This window comes from Apaloderma vittatum, unplaced genomic scaffold (genome assembly GCF_000703405.1).
Source record: "Apaloderma vittatum isolate BGI_N311 unplaced genomic scaffold, ASM70340v1 scaffold12014, whole genome shotgun sequence".
In the NCBI taxonomy this organism is placed as follows: domain Eukaryota; kingdom Metazoa; phylum Chordata; class Aves; order Trogoniformes; family Trogonidae; genus Apaloderma; species Apaloderma vittatum.
Genome location: NW_009714381.1, coordinates 10,636 through 31,418, shown reverse-complemented (window position 1 = coordinate 31,418; position 20,783 = coordinate 10,636). Strand labels below are relative to the sequence as shown.

The 20,783-nt window shown below is 46.4% G+C and overlaps 1 protein-coding gene across 1 annotated transcript in view; it reads left to right on the top strand.

The window, feature by feature from the left end:
- Window positions 1-20,783, top strand: part of ALPK1 (alpha-kinase 1) — a gene marked incomplete at its 3' end in the record, with an annotated part of 22,839 nt that overhangs the window by 167 nt on the left and 1,889 nt on the right. The window contains 10 exon segments of the mRNA XM_009868751.1: window positions 3,847-4,001; window positions 11,814-12,012; window positions 13,216-13,275; window positions 14,428-14,514; window positions 15,146-15,222; window positions 16,229-16,324; window positions 16,830-16,934; window positions 17,355-19,368; window positions 19,579-19,732; window positions 20,589-20,751. Of these exon segments, the coding sequence (XP_009867053.1) occupies window positions 3,847-4,001; window positions 11,814-12,012; window positions 13,216-13,275; window positions 14,428-14,514; window positions 15,146-15,222; window positions 16,229-16,324; window positions 16,830-16,934; window positions 17,355-19,368; window positions 19,579-19,732; window positions 20,589-20,751 (3,110 nt within the window).

Genomic DNA, 20,783 nt, shown 5'->3' with positions numbered 1-20,783 from the left:
CCCCCCGGGGCGGCGGGGGGCCCCGGGCCGCAGCCGCTGGTCCCGAGCCCTGCCCTATTTTTCCTTCTGCTGGCAGATGAGTGTCGAGAGATGCCTGGATTTCAAGGCCATGAATGGGATGCGGGCGACAGGCAGGCAGGCAAAGAAGTCCACTTTGTTGCAGTGAATTGCTGTCAGTTCGAATTTTAGGCTTCAGTAAACATGAGGCTGTAAGGAACAGTTTAGTTTGGGAAGAACAATGCCCAAAAGTTTGCTGATGCACATAAATTTCAGTTATTAAAAAAAAAAAGAAAAGAAAAGAAAAGAAAGAAAGAAAGAAAAAGGAAAAAAAAAAAGGATGCAACTTCTGAATAAGGGCACATATTTCCTCTCCTTTTCATAGGAGCTGGGGGAGGGCCTTTTCTGTTTGTCAGCTTCTCCTCATATATTAAAGAGCTCATTGCCTGCATCTTTATCTTGTAAAATGTGTGTGACCTCTATAAGTGGTGTCCAAAGAAAAAAAACTTGCAATATCCCTCTTGAAAGGAAAATCCATGCCAGCTAATGGCTGGAATAAATAAGCAGGAAAGGAAGCGATATTTAGCTGTAATAGAAGGGTTCTTAGTTTGTTTTAACACTGCCATTACCTGCTGGAAACCAGCATTTATTTTTGTAATGCCCTGGTGCTTTGAGAAGGGTTTGTGAAAAAAAATAGAAGAAAAACTTGTTGTTTCTCAATTCCGGCAGAAATACAGCTCATGTCAGTCACCAAAGGATGCAATATATGTAAAACAAGTCATTTATCTCTAAGTTCAAACTTTCAGAGGGCTACAAAACTTCATTGCCACAGCTTTTTTATTCATGTGAGGAAAGCCACATTGGAATCGCTGAACTTGTTTCATTTACTCCTTTTTGATACAAGGTAGGGAGCTTATGTTCTGCTTTCTGCCACGCAGATAAATAACTTCAGCGAGTACACAAGAATACAGTAAAGGATGAAGGTGAAACTTCTGGGGGGAGAAACAAAGGCATTGGGAAAAAGCACCAAAAATCTGATTAGTGCGCAGGCTTTCCTTTGCGTGCTGCATCTGCAGTACTGTCCGCTTTCCAGTTTCGTGTTAATAATGTTTAGTTTTGCTTTGCATGAATGACTCGGCTGTAACGTTAATTTGATCTTTAAAATCCTTTGTTTGTCTCGGAGCGCAGAGCCGTTGAGAATGTGTTTTTCCGAGCGTTCTTGTTCTTGCTGGGAGGTCAGCTGCCTTTTTTTTTTTGAAGCACCTAAGTCTGTTTGCGGTAGAGGGTGGCGTATAGGGTTCTGTTATGGATACTAGAAGATTTTTCTCTTCTTTTTTTCATTCTCAACAAAGGGTACTTTGTTTCCTCGTCACAAATTCTTTTAAGTTTTATTATGGCTCCTTAGAATAGGCTCTTGAACTCCTAATCAGGTAGCGCTTCTTTCCCTCCTCCTCCTTCCCTCCTTTTCTCCTATTAAATGCCACAGAGTATGAGAAATAATCTGTTTAGTTCCAGATAAGGTAAATCAGTGCCCTTATAATCACACCATTAGACACGGTCCTTCAGGTAAACCGCTTCAGGAAATGAGCGATCAGAGCCCGAAGTGATGCTCGAGCTTTTCCAAGGACCGTGTTCCCATCAGCTGAAAGAAAAATCCCCAGCAGCGGGGCAGTGACAGCGACATCAATAACTGCTGGGGCTCTCTGCCCGGGGAAGGCAGGGCCTGGCAGGTCGGCGGCGCTCGGCTTCGGGGGGACCGTCCGTCATTAATTATTGCATTTCTATTGCCTGCGGTGAGAACAGCGACGCGTTACAAGAGCAAACTCTCGTCCTGGGAGTCGGATTTGGGCTGCAAGCTGCAGGACCGTTCGCCCGAGCTTCTTAACTGGTTGGTGAGCTTCCAGTGGATGATCTTGCAGCACAACATCATTTTATTTCCATGCGGTGACAACTAGGCGTCACAGCAAGGCTCGAAGCGATACCCTGCTAGGCTGACACGAAGGTCCAAGCCCGAAGATGACCGAAGGCTCCTAGATTGCTAAATCTTTCTGAAAATGTTACCCCGGTTTCTTTTTCTAACCACCTCGGCAGTAGTGACTGCTGAGGTCACCTCTTGAAAAATCCAAGTTCAACATTAAAGAATTTGGCCATATTCTGTAGTGCACAAAGTAAGGCGAGGTTAAAGTTTAATTAAGGATAATGTGGAAAACAGGAACAAGAGGTTTTTCTTTACGCTTTAGCGAGCGTACCAGCATCCACATTGATTGTTTCCATAGTCGCTGACTTTTATTTTTCCCTGTTCTAGTGCTGTTTAAGCAAGTGGTGAGTTTGTGCAGGAAGGACAGAAAAGGAAAGTAGAGAAGGAGACAAAAAAGCTGGCTGCATGATCATCTTATTTCTCTTTCTCCCCAAAATGTCAGTCCTGTGGGATCCCACGGGGAAACATCTGCTCGCTGCGACTGCCTTCAGCCTCACTCTTCTCACATCTCCCTTGGGAGAAGTTTTTGGGAAGCTCAGTTTTCTGACTTCTACATGGTGTGGGTAAAACCCTCTGTCCTCATGCTGAGATGGGTATCCCTGCTCCTACGCTGATTTGGCAGCGAGAGGAGTGAGGGTGGGAGCGAGACCTCCCCTCCCCTCCAGCTCCGCTGCTTCATCACCTTGTCCTGGAGTGGAGACAGCACTTCAGAAGGGCTGCAGCAACAAGTGAGAAATGGAAAAAAAAGTTATCTTTTTAAAGATGACTTTTTGGAAAAAGGGCCCGAAATGTCCCACTTCCCCCTTTTTCCCTCGGAAAAATGTACCGGCGAAGGCACTGTAATGTCAGCATGAAATAGACTTTTTAGGCAGTGTATTCTCTACAGTCCTCCATAAAGAATTGATTAAAAATATGTCGTAATAACACATTGATCACATTGCCTCGTTAAAGCAATGATGGTCTCTGAGCAGAGGTTTAGTGTTTTTTTTTCTGGGGATTAATGGCCAGAAGGGGCTGGATCTGCAGCTGATGATCACCATTAACCCCATCTGGTCAATAATCCTTGTTAATCCACTTTCATTGGGCAGAGAGTCTGCCCGGCCGAGTGGTTAGCACAGCACAGCGCACACACACCCCGCAGCTTCACCCCTGTTTCAGGGCAAATTAAAATGTACAGTTGAAAGGAAGGGACAAATCCAAGCCCAGCTCTCTAACCACGTGCTCCTACTAGTAGTTGCATCCCTAGTGGGGTCAGGCTGGTGATCCAACCAAAGCCGATGGTTACGTGGGAGAGGAAGAGCCAGCCCGGGGAGGGAGCAGAACGTGGGCACGGGCAAAACTGCGGGAGCTCAGAGTATTTTGCACTCCTCTAAAAAAAAAAAAAAAAGAAAATCTGTCTTTTGACTGCTTTGTGCTCTGTCCAGCTGGGAGGGAAACTGTGCTCTGGGTGAAAAGCGTGAGACCTGGGGCACTGTCATGTTGAGGGCGGTTCCGAGGCACAACACTCCCAGGCTGAGTAACTCAGGCCAACAACTCTATTTTTAACTGAATTATCAGTCGAACAATACTTCTCAAGAGCGTACACTTGTGCTTCTTTACATCCCTGTAGATCTCTGTCTCATTGCTTTACATGGGCTGGGTTTATCAGCAGGCTGGGGTGCAGCTTTTCAAGCCCCGAGCAAGGGGGACAGGTCTCCTGTGCTGTCGGCCTCGTTTGTTCTGCCAGGAGTCCTCTCCTCCCACGGGAAGACAATTTTCCTGTGTGGAAGGTCCAAGAAGGAGGAGAGGTGTTATTCTGGCAGGGTAGGTGCTCTAAGTGTTGCGGCCAAACCTGCCACGGTATCTTCACCTGCTCTTTGACCTCTTTTCAGCTTTGCTTCCTGAGGACTTGAGGAGCCTTCTGGAGGAGGCGAAGGAAATGAAGTGGCCCTTCGTGCCGGAGAAGTGGCAATACAAACAAGACGTCGGGCCAGAAGACAAAACAAACCTGCAAGATACGGTCAGCGCGAGGCTCCCCGATTTGCTGGTAGGAAGCTGGACATACCTGTTGTGTAAAACATCCTGCTGAGGTGCTCGCAGAGCCCGGGTAGGTTGTATCACCTGTGGGTCCATAAAGTTTCAAAAACCACTGAATTTGGAAAGAATCCGATTTAATTCAGTACTGCTCAGAAGCAATGAGGGTTACTCCTTTGAGCAGGGCTTGCACAATTCATCGCCTGCTTTTCTTTTTTTCAAGACAGGATCCCTTTGAGAACAAAAGCTGGCCAAGACCTAGGTAGGAAAGGCAAGAATTTAAGGTGACTTCTGTGGGTAAAGGATACTTGGCTGTGTAAGGAGCTGAAGGGTCCAAATGGTGCTTGGCAATCCTATCCTGGAAGGTGATGGGTGTGAGCTTAAAGCATAGAAAGCAGGAAGAGATGTGGATTGCTTTTTGCTTTTCTGATTTCCTCGGAGGTGTGTCAGATTGGACTTGTGGCAAACAGAGGATGCCCTTTTCGATGGTGAACATAGTATCGGGCTACTGAGTGGCCCTTGGGCAGGACAGACCCAGTAAAGATGAGGTTTGGGAGATTCTGGGAGGTTTTTTTGCTTCCCGGAATGCACATCTGAAGCCAGCACTGTCCCCTTCCTTGTGGGAAGGCGGTCCGGCCTGAAAATCTCAGGTTTGGGGCAGGGAGGACTGGCCTTGCTGCGAAACTGCTGTTAACTCCAAAGTTATCAGGAGATTTCACCTGCTTCCGAGAGAGCCCTGGGAGGCCAGCAAGTTTCGTTTGAGGACGGCGATTCCTCCAAATAGCCCCGAGCAACGAGAAGCTCAAAAAAGCCGACCACATCGCAGGGATCCTGGGCTGGCCCATTTTTTGGGGGGGGGGGAGCCGGCTGCTCCTTGGGTATTTATTTTCTTTTTCTCTTTGGTGTGTGTGGGCCTTAGACAGAAATTTATGGCAGAGGTTGACCCTCCTTTACAATCTCTAACTTGGGAGCGTTCGTCTGCTCTCTCCCAGGATAAGCACCTGCAGGAAACTCCCCGAGAGACCTGGCTAGATGGGAGATTAATGTGGCTGTAATAGAGGAGCCGCGTTTGCAGCATTATGCCCTCTCCCCAGGTAGACGCATCTTTGCTGAGATGATACCAATTATTTATTGCCGAAACATCTGTTGATAACTGCAGCTGCCCTTGTTAAACAAAGCCTATCGTGGGGTCACAGACTATAGGGACCTAAAATCCTACCGCATGCTAGTTTGAGACTATTCACCGACACCCCCTGAAGTCCGTTGGCTACCGTTGTCTTCAATGTTTCATCCTGCGGTTGAAAATACTTTGTGAAACGTTGCGCTGCCTTTCCCCACGCGCTTTGAAGCGTTATTTCATCTTCGTCGGTAATTTATATTCCAGCGCCATTGTACCATGGGAAAAAGGGAAAACCTTTTTTGTTTTCCATTTAATTGTAGATAGACTGACATTTTGACCTGTATTATTAGTATTAGTCAGGAAAAGGGATTTTTTTTTTCCCCTTTCACCCATTCCTTCCCCCCGCTCTGTTGTTTTTTTTTTTTAATAAAATTTCAAGGCAGCGCAAAGGCTGCTTCAGTTCTTTGAATAAAAAGCTGGGGGAAAAATGAGGCTCAAGAGAAAGTGATTACAGTGTGATGAGGAAAGATAAAAGTCTGAGCAACTTTTTTCTTCTTTTATTTTTTCTTTTTTTGGCATGAGTGACAGAAGGATAATTTAATTCCCTGGAGGAAAAAAAACCCAACCCCCTAAGTCCTTGGCGATTTATTGTTCGGAAAAAAGCTTTAAAATTTTTCATCTCTGTTTATTTTAATTTGCTATGCTACGAACAAGCTCATAAACCGTAATTCATTACATTTTAAAAGTGCTTTGAGATCCTTGAATGAAAGGAGCTTCATTACCATAACACACTGGTGGTGTTACGAGGAGGCAGAGCCGGCTACCGGCCGCTTACCACGAGGATGTTTTACTCCGTGAGTAGGCTACAAAGCTCCAGGAGACCAGCGCAGTGAGTAAAGCAGATTAAGCTTTGGCTTCAAGGGTTTCCCTTAATGGTGCCAGACCCGTTTGCTGGTGGCTCGCACGTCGAGAAGGCAAAGCCACCTGCACCTGCAGCCTCGTCGAGTGCTCTTCTCTCTTCTTTGCCTTTGCGGCGGGGCGCTCGTTGCTTTTTCAAGCCGGTTGAAGCAGTAGGAAGGCACAGCAAAACCAGCTCGATTCAACGGGAGAGAATTTGGGGGCAGATTTTGGCAGCGTACGCCGACTTTTTCTTTTTTGATTCTCCCCTCCTCTCCACTAAATTACCAAAATGCCATAGGAATTTTAAGGCAAGAGGTTTACTGTCATCCTTGCGCCAAGCCAGCGCTTCTGCTTTTACAATATCTTTACGTCTTACAGAAGGGTTTTTCTTTCTTGGTTTTTTATTATTTTTTACTTTTTACTTTGCATTGCTTGTTTCTCAAGCTTGTTTTCCTAGCAGGTTTTATGAGAGCCTCCCTGTCAGCTGCCATCGGCTAAAAAACCAAGCCCATCCTGCAGCTCCTTTGGTGAGAATCTGCACTAAGAGCGATAACCAACATCTGTAGCCAAAGGAAAAACTGAAAAGCACTGGGATTTGGAGGTTTTAACAAGTCAAACCAAAATCAGAATTGTAACAGCATCCTTGCAGACCGGTAGAGATAAGGAGAGGTGATTTCTTCTCTCTGTGGGCTGTGGGGTTCAGATTGGGGCTGCAGATCCAAAAGGGAAGCTTCCAGGGGATCCTTGTTAGCAGATCTTCGCTATCCCAAGGGATGGAAATTGCCTTTGGCTTGGTGATCAGCCAATAGAGGGCAACATGCCCATGGCCACGTGGGCTTTGGTCCCACAAACCCCATTGTGGGTTTCCTTCTCCACACACAGGTTGTTCCCTTGTGGGATGATTTGCGCCACGTTAATATTTTGAATTATTTTTGTTGCAAGACCAGAGGCTGTTTGCAAACCCGTTGTAGTGATGTGGGGCTTCGGTTTTACCGTACGTAGCAATAGTTCCTGCACCCAGGCTTGGGAAGTCAGCTGTGGACCAGGATCTCCTGGGGGTAGGTACAGTGCAAATAGAATTGGGAATATTGAAAAGAGTAGAAAATAAGGCCCCGCGGTCCTTGCCTGAGCTAATTACATGCTGACGGACTGCCATTAGGGAAACCATTCTGAGGGACGTGCCCTAACTACCCTTAGGTGTGTGTGTGGCACTTAAAGAGCAGGGAGCCTTTGAAAACGAACTAAAGAGGGGGCTGAGGATTTAGTTTTCTCCTCCTTCTAACCCTCAGTGTGGTAACAGGAGAATTAAAGCCCTAAATCGTAGCCCTGGGATCTTGGTTGTTCAGGCTGACCTTTTGCTACCTGTCTCATAAGAGCTCTTCTTGGGTGATCCGAGTCAAATGGAGAGTGACGTGAGGAAGAGCCGCTGAATTCAGGCCGAGAGGGCATCTAGGGGACCCCAGCCTCCCTGATGCTGTGCGATCCCTGACACTTTGTAAATGAGACCCCGTCTTCTGCTGCCCGTGTGAGAAAACTACAAGAGAATTTAATAAATAGATGGAAAGTCTGGTCCTGGGTACCTGTAATTCTCTTTGGTCACCCGTAGGATTTCCTCTTCTCAGATGCAGCTTCACAGAGTGTTTTCCTCCCTGGAAAAGATTATAAATGTTGTGTTACTGAGATTGCTATGGTGTGTTTTTCCCCAGATCAAGCTACTTCTCAAATGGTTTGACGCTTTGAGGACACAGATTTAGGAAAGAGATTCATGGATTTTGAGCTGATTATAATAGTCTTGATGCGGCTGTCTCTGGGGGCTTCTGTCACAGGTCCTTGGCTATTTTTAAGTATTAAAATATCCCCTTCAACATAGTAGTTGAGCACAGCTGGGCAAATCGGGGCCACAGAATGATTGTTGCACCTATTCTTGGTATTAATTAAGAACAGGAACTCCTGCAGATGACTGAGGTCCCCCGAAGCCCTGTTGCCTTCTCAGATCCAGGAGGCTTCCAGGAGCTCCCCCTTTAGTACTTTCTCAGCTGGTGAAGCACGATGTGGTCAGCTGTCCAAAAACCTGACCCGTTCTGGGGTGTTTTGAGCTGCTAATAATGGATCTAATGCTGCTCCTATTGACTATACACCCGACTCTCCGTTGACCTCAGGATGAATAACTGGAGCTAATTAACAGCTTAGAAGCTCGAGCTGTTAAACGGGGTTCTCCGCTGCTCTGAGTGGAGAGGAAAACGTCCACGAGCTTCTTATTCCTCATTTACTGTTTGATTTGACCATCGTATGCTCCAAACCTATTCTCCTGCCCATCACGGAGGTGGTGGGAGGCCTTAATTCCCAGTTGTTTGTCGAGTGGGTTCTGATTGCCAGCTGAAAGGCAGAGATGGATAGAGAAGTCTCGTGCTGTGACAGCAGCTTTGGTCTCTTGGAAAGACAGGCTTTGCTAATGGTGTGTGGGGGAAAAAGGGTGAAAGACTCGAGGCAGAGCCATTGGCGTTGTGGCCCTGTGTTTAATCTGACAGGGCATGTACGGAGTGGGAAAGAAAACCGGGCAATTTGTTAGGGTTCAGCGAAGTGCTAACTAGGAGCAGCTCTTGGGAGAGAGCTAAAGCACCTGAAAGTACGTGCCTCTGAAACTGCTGCCTCTTGCGCGGAATTAGAAATTCTTTCTTGACCGCTTTTGGTCTCGGTGGCTTTTTAAAAGATTTTAAACCTCCGCTGCAGTGACAAATGGAAGAAAGACTGAAACAGCCTGAGGTGAATGGAGATAAGCAAACACAGAAATCCAGAGTGTCTGCAAAACTGTGAGGACACTCTGAAAATGAAAGATTCCTGCCCCTGCTTTCTAATCTCGCTGCTCGCGGAGGCGTTTTTCCAAAGGGGATCCTCCCCGAGCCCGCAGGCTGGGGCTGGGGAGTTGCCTCCGGGATCTTTGCTTTATAAAGAGGGCAGAGAGAGTGGATTAAATCAATATTTCATTTATTTGGGCTTGTAATTCCTCTTCCATCAGCTGCCACCTAAAGATTTTTTCCCCTATTTTCTTCCCCTCCTCCTCGTCCTCATTTACTATGCACCAATAATTTCCCTTTGACGCTTTTCCTGCCAGTCCTTAGTGCCAGATGGTCCCGGTTCTGAGCTTCTCCCCTCTCTCGGGAGCGGCCCCCATTGTCAATGCAAAGGAGGCGTCGTGGCTTTGAACCCAAAGCTGGGACCCAAACTTCGGCCCCTGCGTGAGGAGGAGCTGAACTGCTAATGCAAGAAACCATGCAAACAGCACACCCTCCCACTCGTCGCAATTAAGGGAGGGGAGGAATCAAAAAAAAAACAACCAACCTTTCACTAAAGGCTGTTTTGCACTTTTCCCCAATGGTCCGTGTATAGAAATCCGGCGCAAATTTAATTCTCCCACCACCTGATTCCACTTCCCGGCCGCGAGGTTCCCTTTGTGCCCCAAACTCAATTAGACGTAGGCATCGTGGGCGCAGATGCGAAAACAAAGTGCTGGCGTACCTCGCTTTTTCCCTGTCCCCCCTCCCTCTCTCTCTCTCCGCGTAGACGTCGGCTCGAAAACCCTAAAGAAAGTGAGTAAATCTGTTTAGGGCACCGACCCCCCACGCACAACCAAGTGTCCGGCTGCGACGGGCGACGACGACTTTTCGGATTGTTTGATTTTTTGGCGACACCTTGGAAGTTGACAGGGTTTCCCCGGGTCGGGGCAGGGTGAAGGCAACTCCCTCTCCCCGTTTCATGTCACGGGGAGGGCCCTCGTGCGTGGTTTGGGTGCGTGCCCGGAGCGCCGGTGCATTCGCTGGAAGGTGCTGAGGAATTTTTTCCAGCCACACGAGTTGGCAGGGAATGAAAGGAGCGGGTATTAATTTCTCGGTGTACTGCTCGGAACAAGGCGGGCGGGGGGGGACGGTAATTGCGAGGATTGACACGGGACCGTGTTTCTGTGTGCCACACAGCATGCAGCCCTGCCTTTTTTTTTAAAAAAAAAAAAGAAAAAAACATAGCCAAGTCTCTCTCCCTGTCTTGACTTTTCTACATTTTGTGTCCATTTGGGTTTGGAGAGGGACACAAGAGGTTTGGGCATTGAGGGGAGAGTTAAATTATGCAGCTGCAAGACTGCCAAGCCCTTCAGAATAGGATGCTTCGTTTAGATTTTCCACAATGCTATTGAAGTGCTTATTTTCCTCCTGAAGAGACACAAACAGATGCAAACTTCTGTAAACACTTTAGAAATGAATTCAGTGAGTTTGGCCTCTCAGCAGTGCTCAATAGCTGACAGAAAAATGTCTAATTAGTGCAAGTGGAAATAATAGGGCCACTTGGATTCCTTCCATCCTCCTCCAAGTCTACTTTTCCTAGGAACTCAAAGGCTCTTTTGTTCCGTAGGTCACCCTCTCTCAGGCTTTTGTGCTCCGATCTATTAAAAGAAGAAGGGGAGGAAAAAAAAAATAGATTAGGCGATGCTCTGTGCTTAAATATATGGCCTGCTGATGAGCATTTCGAATGGCTGGTTTGCAGTGTCAGTTTACAGGTGCTTGGAGAGGGGGATTCCTCCATTGTTGGCCGGCACAAGCAGAGTTGTGCGCGCTCGGGCTCCAGGAATCCTTTTCAAGTGCCGTCCTCTTAGAAAATGCAACTCGAGCTGAAGGGGGGGGAAAGAAAGTAAAAAAAAAAATTGTATAAATCCACCTCGCTAGCGAATAGTTGCAACAGATGCAGCTGGGCTTCGGGCCGCATTCTCTAGGCTCTTCTCCGAAAGGTTTGAAGTGGGCTTTCTCCTGCGTGCCTCAGAGGGTGGTTATACTGCTCAAAATCAAGAACCAGGCTCGCTGTCAGGTTGTGGGGCTCTGGGCTAAAAGCCAAGGGAACAGAAATGAGGCTGGGGAGGTGTCCGAGAAGCTTGAGCAGTGCCTAAAATTTGTGGGCTTTGCCATCTCTGGCTCTGAGTGTGCGTTTACACACGGAAGGCACGGGAAGGAGGCTGCTGCTAAGACCAAAATGGGAGATATCCACCACACTCGATGTTTTAGCGGGGATTTGGACAAAGTTTTCTTGGCCGTCTCTCATTCTCTGCTGGTGCTGTGGGGCCTGATCCTCCCTTGCCTGCATTACTTTTCCTCTGTCACGAGTGGAGTTACTTGCTGCCGTGAATGTGAGGAGAAAGATCCTTTTTCTGAGGCTTTGGATGCTTCAAGGTGTTTTCTCTTTCTGCCCACCGTGGGAAGGGGTTGGTTTTCAGTGGATGTCCCCAGACCCACGCGGACTTCTGCGACCGTGGTGGGGCTGCGTGTGCCTCCTGCTGGCTCTCTTTGCTGACCTCCACGCTATCCCACAAGCTCCGGCCGATTCCTCGTGTCGATGTGATGGCTCAACTGCTGTGGGAATCCTGAGACAGTTCATCCAGGCTGAGGAGTCAGTAAAGGTGACTTGCAGGGCAGAAACACCTGACTTCTCAAAAACAAAATAAACATTTGGAACTTTCCTATCTTAAAAATGAAAACATGGATCAGGAACAGTCCTAATTGCAAGCTATAATAAATCCTATCAGATCAGTGGCAGAAAGTATTTCTCCATAAAATTTAGGAACGTAAAGATCATACGGTGAGTAGTAATTTTGCGGCAGCCTTTTAACTGCTGGGAAATATTCGCTTCTCCTAATGTTCAGCAAATGACCTTCCAGCAAATGACTGAGGATATCCCAGCTGTTCTAAAAGGCAGGTTACTAAACCTGAGTATTTCCTGTAGACGGTTCTCTGGAGTCTCTCCTCATGGCCTTGGTGTTCTTTTCAGGTTTACCTGAAAGCCTCCATCGTGGTCAAGGACTGCGTGACGGCAGCTGCCGTCGTGTTCCTGATCGACCGGTTCCTCTACTGGCTCGACGCCTCCAGCCAACTTCTTCGGATCGCCAAGGGGCTGCACAGGCTGCAGCCTGCCGTGCCCATCAGCCCTCAGGTGCTCATCCGCCAAGCTCGCCTCGCCGTCAACGCAGGTACCGCTCTGTTTTCGCCACCCGAGCCCAATTAGGGACTACTTGACTTCGAGGGAAGACTCTTTGTGCCGCGCCGGGGATGACGTGCTGACGGCCCCGGTGCCATCTTTTCAAACACGTTCTGCTCCTGGCCCCCTTGAGCCCTCCCAGCTCCTCTCAGTAGCACAAAAGGGGCCGGTATAAAAGGTTTCAGAGCCAAAAGCAGGAGAGAAAATTGTGAAAGGGTGTGGAAAATACTAATTGGAGCTTTTGTTCCTTAACAAATCTGCCCTGCTGGTTTCAAACAGGGATATCTGAATTGCTATACTTCTGACCAAGGGCCTTTAAAAAAGTAAATTAGAATACCGGCATTTTCTCTGCACTGTCCCAGCTGCTTTTTTTTTCATTATATTTTTTTCAGTGGGACCACTTGACTATACAAACAATGCAGCTTACAACCCCTCAAGGATAGACTGGTTTTTATTTTATTTTTCTTTTAAATTCCATCATTCCTATAACATGGGCAACACCTGAAGGATTTTTAATGTATCTTCTCACTGTCCCATTGGGGAGAAGCAAACAAAGCCAGACAAACTGGCTCCGAAAAGCCCAACGGAGGAGTATGTTATGTGCAGAAAAGAGAGCTCTCTGCTTAGCTGGTTTTGTTTGTGGCCGTGGACTTCTCATGCTCCCGTTGCCATCGTGTCTGGGTACCGATGGGCCGGTTCCGCCAACGCTTCACCGGCTGGAGCCGCCGCCTTGAATTCAGCCAGAGAATCGAGACAAAAATCAAGGTGCAACATCCATCAAGCTCATCAAATTAGACCTTTAGGCATCTCCCACAGCCCATCAAGACTGTGGTGGGATTTCAGGGCTCTGAGGTGCATCTATAGAGCTTCCTGTCCTGGTCAACTCCCCAGTGAGGCCAAAATATTTGGGGCTTTTTTCTGAAGCAAGTGCCTGGCCAGAAATAGCTGCCTCCTCAGCATTCTCGGTAACATTTGTTGTATATGGGAAATAACCCGTGTCGAAGAGATTCCTGAGCATGAGGCAGCATCTGCAGCCTGTCCGTAACTGGAAAGTTTAGTCTGAGCGTGTACACGCTGTCAGTGCTGGGAGGAGAAGTACAATTTGCAGGGCCTTTCACTGATGAGTATTTCTATTCACTTCCTGCCACATGATACAATTTCATAGTCATTTTGTGCCTTTTTTTTTTTAAATCAGGTAAACTTCTAAAAGCTGAATACATCCTAAGCAGCCTTATTAATTCCAATGGAGCAACAGGTACATTTGTATTTCCCTTCTGATTTCATAGTTGCTATTTTGGTGGGATTCTGGTACCAATTTTAACAGTCCCACAAAGTTCAAATACCACCAAGGTGAGCTGAGTCATGTCTCCTTACACCACGTTTCTCTTTTCTTCGCCGTTCTTTGCTAAAATGTGGAAACAGCCAGTTGGTTTTGAAATTTCTGAAATTTGTTCTTGCATATTTTAACTTGGGTGGGAAAATATTATGGCCTGACAGCCATCCTGCTAATTTCTCTGCGCAGAGTTTTAAAATGTGGACCAGTTTCAAGCAATTGGCTGATGTAGAAAACGAAACCTACTAAGGGATGTGTAGTGTTTTAACAGTAAGAATTCATTAATGTTGACAGACATCCATAATTACAATCTAGTTATGATTGTGAGACAATATATTTTAAGGTTTTATAGCTGTTCTCCGTTTTCTTAGCCTTCAGGGAGTATGTGGTCAATGCATTCCAGTTTCCCTGCAGCCATGAAACTTAGAAAATTTAAAAAGCCTGTTGTGGGTTTTGTTGGTTTGTTTCTCACGTGAAAGTGAGTTTCTCATCCAAGAAGGGCCTTCATGCGAGAGGGTGTTAAAAAAAGTACCAGCTCTCTCTGTTCAGGTGGAGCTGGCTACGCAAAACACTGCATTTCATCTCTCTTGGGATTATGCTTAGGACCGCTTAGTGATTTAATTTCCTATTCTATTCTGAAATCCAATATGGAAGTGGCAACAAAAGACTTGGTATGACTAATCGTAGTGCATTAACCTGAAAACTTTTGGTTTAATCTTCATGAGATACTGCTATCTAAAAAGACAGTGTGCTTTGCCAGCGATTAGAAATATTTTGCGCTGCTTTATGTACTGATGACAACAACGATTCACCCTTTCGATTTGTTTTCAGTGGAGCTCTGTACAATATCGATGTACAATGACTTCTTGTTGCTTCGCAGAAGAGATTGTTTTTATGCTCTGTGTAGCTGTCACTCAAGCTACACCCCCATCTAGCTGTCTGCTTACATTCCTTAACCCACTGTCACTTTGTCACCTCTCTGAGTAAGTCCTGACTCAAACCAGCTGAATTCAACGGGGAGAATCCTGACAATTTACTCTGAGGCTCACTGAGTTTCCCCCCTCTTTTCTGCAGGGACCTGGCGATACGCTAAGGAAAGCGATAGGATTCTCGTTCAGTCGGTCTGCTTACAGATCAGAGGACAAATACTGCAAAAGCTTGGTAAGGTGGTGTTTGTTCTAGAAACATCTGCTCAAGGTTTCCCTGTATTTTTTTTTATTTTATTTGCAGTCAAGATTTGAAACGTTATGTTTGGTGTATGTCAGAGTGCCAGAGAAGACGAGTTGTACACCCATCTCTTAGCAGCAAGGACCTAGAGCCATGTACGAAGCAAGAAATTATCATTTTATTACTAATCTGAGCGGAAGTCAAGGAGCATTCTGAATTTTGTTCCTTTTTATCCTGTGCTACTCTACATTTGGAAACGCTTTTTCCAAATTGACTCTTCCCAAAAGCATGCACAGTTTATCACAGCAATTTCTACTCTCCAGAGAAGAAAATCCCTAGTTTTCAGCATGATGGGCTTCTCTATTGAGGGCTTTGTTCAGCCTTAATTTTGTGCTTTTGATATGATCTTTCATCTTCCATGACTGTCAAGCTGAAGTCTTTTATGAGGATAAAATGTGTATTTATGCACAGCCAAAAACTAAAGGAAATTAATAAATGTTCAATGTCACCAAAGGAAAAAAAAATCCAAACAAAAAAAAAACCTCCAGGATATGATTTTATATTAGTTTGAGGGCTCCTGCCTCAAGGATGTGCAAAATAAACGAATTTTTCTGATTTATTTCAGGGATGTGGTATGAGGCAGCAGAGTTGATTTGGGCTTCAGTTGTGGGCTATTTCAGCCTTCCTCAACCAGATAAAAAGGTAACGTTTCCTTTTCCCTCTGGATATCCCGGCTGATCTAATAACCGTGCGAGAGTAGCTTCTGTTTACCTCAGCAAAGTCTTTTAGCAATAATGTTTCCATCACTCACCTCAGACAAGGTTAACACGCAGGACAAATATCCCCACCAAAGTCCGTCTTGCGCGTTGTTTCCGCATGCATGCCCGGTCTTCCAGACACCTTTTTTCCTGCAGGGGAATGAAAGTCATAGTTTTCATTAAAGCGCAATCATTGAAGTGAACCGTCACGCAGGATGTCACAGGGGCCTCTCACAAGGACAGACTAAGCCCCGAATGCAGCCGTAGATTTTCTTTATTTATTAGGATTAAGGCTAATTATTTTCTTCCCCCCCCTTGTAAGTAAGCATGTCTATCTGTGGGGCTGCGCTCCAGTATCTGAACCGTCGCAACGTCTATCGTATTTGTTTGTAACATCATTTTGAGGCTCGGCTGCGCTCATCTTCCCACTGTAGATGAGGCAACAGTCACGCTGTGTGTCCGAAGCTAAACAGGAATGCGAACCTAAGCCCTGCAAGTCCTAAGCTGTAAGAACTTCTGTAACTGTACCCGGGAAAACCAGACCTCGTCACCTCTCCTCTGCTTAAAGCCTGACCTCAGGCTCCGAAGGTTTCTGGGGGAGCGAAGATGTGGGGCTCTGGGTGATATCACGAGCCTTTGCTTTCGTTGTCATGAAAAGCTTCTTGGGAAAACGCGACTCTAAGGAAAATGTGATGCTGCTGAAGTTGAAACCTAGAGCTAGCGGTAGTGGGAAACGCGTACGTACCCACCAAGCTACACTTGCTGCAAGCTGAAATTAATAAAACCCTGCCAGGATGACACCTCTGAGTTTCTCAGCGGTGCTTCTCTTGGAACCTTGTTTGCTTGGTTTGTTCTCTGCTATGTTCTACACAGAACCTCCTTTCTTGTGAGCAGTAAAATTCAAAATACAAGTGGAAAAACACTACGATGATTTTTCATTCCTCTTTCAGGGAATTGCTACTTCCTTGGGTATTATGGCAGACATCTTTGCTTCCATGAATGAGATGGATTATGTGCGGTTTAAAACCAACGCTGAGATTGACCTGGTAAGACTTGATTTGCTGTGTTTGTGTGTAGATTCTTTAGACAGAGTGTATGTTGTTGTCCCAAATTCACTCATGCTTTGTTCTTCCTCTAGTTCCTCTCCCTGTGTTGAAAGGGCTGAGGAATCTTCAGTTGCTCCTGGTAAAAAAGTTCATTTGCACCTAGATGGAGGAACATCTTCCTTCGGAAAATAAAAAGATTAAGAGTACTTACAGAGTATGTGTGTCTGTGTAATAAGTAGATTATTTACAGGGTTGAAAAGTGATAGAGTGATGATAAACCTGAGCTAAAAGGCTCCTACAGAAACAAATCTGGCTGTTGTTGCGCTTTATCAAGCCTCAAAGGTCTCGGAAAGCTCAGGGAACCCACAGCAGACAAGAAACAAATCTCAAGCTGCCTTGCTTCAATCCAATGGGTTGCTTACTGGGTAGACCCATCTTTTTGAAAATAATGCCTTTGGGATGCAGTTTTCCTTCTTGTTTCATTTTTTTTCTTTCGTTACACTAGAGCCTTCTCCGAGAGTGTGGTCATCGCTTGTTGTCAGCTGCTGAGGCCTGCAAACTAGCAGCAGCCTACAGCCAGTACACGCCGCTGTTTGTTCTCACAGCCGTGGTAAGTATTAGCCTTCCTTCAGAAAGTGTTTTTTGTAGAAGAAAAGAGTCCAGGCTATGAAATCTGGCTCTAATCCAGCTTTCAAACATTGTGTCACAGGGGGTATTGTGCCTGTGTTGTGGGTATGACGCCGTACGCTGCTCTGAACTCCAAGCTGAGCAGATGGGCAGAAAGCAGTATCGGTCCACAGAGCTAGGATGGGCTTTCAAGCCTGTCTGGGAATGCTGCTTCTCCTGTAACTACAGCTGAATTTTAAAGGAGAAAGGTTATTTCCTCCAGGAGACACAGCAGCCCGCAGTTACACCTGACATCTCCTTCAAATTGTATAAGGGAAAGAAACAAGAGTTTCTCCTTCCTTTATTTACCTCTGATGGAGATCCAGGTTTTGAATTCCTTCCTTCCTCTTTCATCCCTTCCCAGAACATCCGTGGCGTGTGTTTGCTGTCTTATAGTCACTCCAAAGACTGTCCCAAGGAAAAGAGAAAATTCTACTTGTCCCAAGCCAAAGAATCCTTCGAGATCGGCCTCCTCACCAAGAACGAGAAGAGTCCCGTCACCAGCAAGCAGGAGCTGCACAGTTTTATTAAAGCTGCTTTCTGCCTCGCCACCGTGCACCGATAGCTCTTTGGGGAGAGCGAGAAGCTCCGTGAGGTGAGGCAGCTGTGTCGAGAAGCCCTGGGAAAACTGCATTCCTACAGCGCTTCATTTACAGAAGAGGAAGAGAAAGGAAAGCTCGCTGAGGAGATCATGGCTCTGATTGCGACAGTCAAGAAGCACCTGCAAGTGGAAAGCTTCCCGAATTCTGATGCCAGCTCTTACGTTCCAGACAGTTATAAAGGCACGGTGGAAAAATCTATCCTGCAAGGCAAAGCCGACTTTGAGAAAATCCTTGCCATGCATTCTCAGCATCATCTGTCAGTGTGTGAGGTGTTTGAAAATACTTGCAGGATCCATAAAACCACGCCAGGAGAAAGCCAAGGGGGAGCTTGTATCACAGCCTTAAGAACAGAAACCAAGACAGCGGACACTGCATGTACTACTGAGGAAATAGCGTACCGGAGGAAAATGCAGGATTCACAGAGCAGCTCAGAGAAACTCAGTGGCCAGAGGAATAAATACATGGGTTCCGACGTGATGAAAATTTCATTCGATGAGGAGACTGAGCCATTAGAAATAATCAACGATGAAACCGGCATTTTCAGCAGACGGCAAAATAGGAGTCAAAGCACTACTTCAGAGAGCTCTTGGTGCAAGCTCTCAAAATCGAGTTACTCTTCCAGCTGGGAGGAACTGACCGGTAACAGCAGCCAAGAGTCTTCTGGGAAAGTGCAGCAGCAGGAAAAGGCCTCGCTGGAAGAGTTGTGTTGCACAACAGAATCTGATGAAAACGGTCAAGCTGCAGACTTGCGCTTGTTGACTGGCAGAGCCCAGCATCGTTCTCCTCGAGAGCCCCTGCAGAGCTGTCGGGGATCTCCTCAACCTTCCTCACAAGTAGGTACGCATGTAGCTGGGAGGCTGGTAGAGAAGACGTCTCTTTGTGGAGAAGAGCTGCGGGAGGGAGGACACCGTGCAAACAGCTCTTCAGAAAAAAATGCAAGGGAGGTGACCAAGGTGGTTCCTTCCCTCTCCACCCCTCGCTCTGTTCCTACCAGGCCTGAGGAGGAGGAGGAGGAAGAGAAGTCCTCCTCGGGCTGCAGGACCAAGGACAGCGGCGGGGAGGGCGGCAGTGGCGTCCCCGCGCCTCGGCCCCGCAGCCCCTTTGTGTGGGTCCCCCCAGAAGGAGAAACTGCAGAGAGCACAGAGGATCCCTCGTTTGAGGCACGTCCCCCCACAAGTGAGGGCGTTTCTGTTCTAGCCACGAGCATGGAGATGAAAATGGCCACAGACTCCTCTGTGCGTGACCAGCTGGGGAAATCTGCCCTGGTGGGAAACGGATCTCGCGTCGTGCCTGAAGTTGACACCCAAGCAGAAACAATAGATGATACTGAATTTGATTTCGTTGCTATTGGAGACTTTATAAGCAATGATCCTATGGCGTGTGTTCCAAAGGCTCAGTCAGCTCCCCACGCACCAACAGCTTTGCCCTCGGGCAGAAGAACATCCATAACCGAGCACTTTGACTGTGCCACTACTGAAGAAGATGAAGAAAAGTCTCAGGACATGGTGAGCAGCAAGAGACAATCCAGTTCGTCTCTGAGTTTGTGGTGCAAATCAGCACGGACACGCAGCAGTTCCCCTGAAGGTCTGTTTCAGAACCCAAGGCAAAGTGGGTTTGTCTTCATGCCTGAGAGAACGAAGGAAGAAATCCTCTACGCTCGATTTCTGAGGGAAGATGATTACCTGCAGCTTCTGGCAGGGGTTGCGCATAACTGGCTTGTCCAGAGACTGGCACCTACTGGAATTTTTAAGGCTAAACAGCTGCGTAAAGAATACTGTAAGTTTCCCCAATTTTTTTGTCCTTAATGTAAAATGTCCAACTCTGCACCTTGATACCTCTTGACATATATTTTATAGTGCCCTACTTTGCTTTCAGAGAAGCTTGGGTGTCTTCTCTCTGGGTGCTGGTTATTTCATCCCTCAGCGCAGGCTTAGAGCAATCCTGTGGAATTGTCCATTCTACTCGTGATGTTTTCTTATTTTGTAGCTGCTCTTCTTTTAAAATACTCAAAGAAATCGGGCCTCTGGACAGGCCAAGAAACAGCCGTATTCATTGGGGACTACCTGAACGTGGCAAAGGAGGGCAAACAGAGAAGTGCATTTTGGATACACTTCCTGCACCAAGAAGAAAGCCTGGGAAGGTATGGACCCAAACAATTCCTGAAACAAAATGTTCATCTGTGCTACTTTGGTGTGAAAGCGAATGACAACTGTCTGTTTCAACCTAGTTTAAATTTGGTCAGATTTTGACGGCTTTTCTGCAGCGAGGATGTTTTTCAGCTTTCCCAAATCTCTCAGGCATTTGGGCAATATTGCCCATTACTCCTTGTAACTGCCTGCTTTTTAATTTCTGGGAAGAAAAAGCTACTTCACTGGTGTCTTCTAACAGCCACGTTAGTGTTCATTTGCTCACGACAGCCCTTAGGCCTGACTTCACTTTAGTCTGTGCCACGATAGTCTCATGGGAGCTGAAATGTTGCTTCCTTTTTATTTGACCTCTAGCTTTACGTTAGGGAATTAGCAGTGTAAATATATATCTATATTGATATATATATATATATATTTTGTTTCAATGGCTTTAATTTGAGCAGCATGTTTATGCAAGGGGTGCACCTGCTCTGAAGGCAGGACTAAAATCATCTATTTGCTTCATAAAAGCCTCTGCACCAGGAGATTTTGGCTTTTTATTAGAAGTAGCTTTTGAATTATTATGGGTTAAGAGCAATATTTTAAGTACCTCTGAGCCGAGTCTCCCTTCAGTGTCAAGACAAGTTGACTTGAAACGTTGTGGTATTATGAAAAGGCCCATCTCAGGATTTGCTGGATCACCTGTAAAAGCTATAAAAAGAAAAAAACCACACAACTTGAATCACTGACATTTGAAAGGCATCACCAACAGCTGGCTTTGCTTCTGAACAGCCAAGCTCTGCTTTGTCCCGATATTTCTGTATCACAAGCCGGGCTTCATGGCTACGCCAAACATTTCTTTTTGTTTAGGTACATTGGGAAAGAATATAAAGAAGAAAAGGGACTTCTCCACCATTTCAGTGACGTGGAACGGCAAATGACTGCCCAGTATTACGTGACGGAATTCAACAAGAGGCTGTATGAGCAGAAGGTCCCTACTCAAATCTTTTACATCCCCTCTGCAGTACTCCTGGTAAGTGCTGTCTTCTAAGCAATACAAAAGAA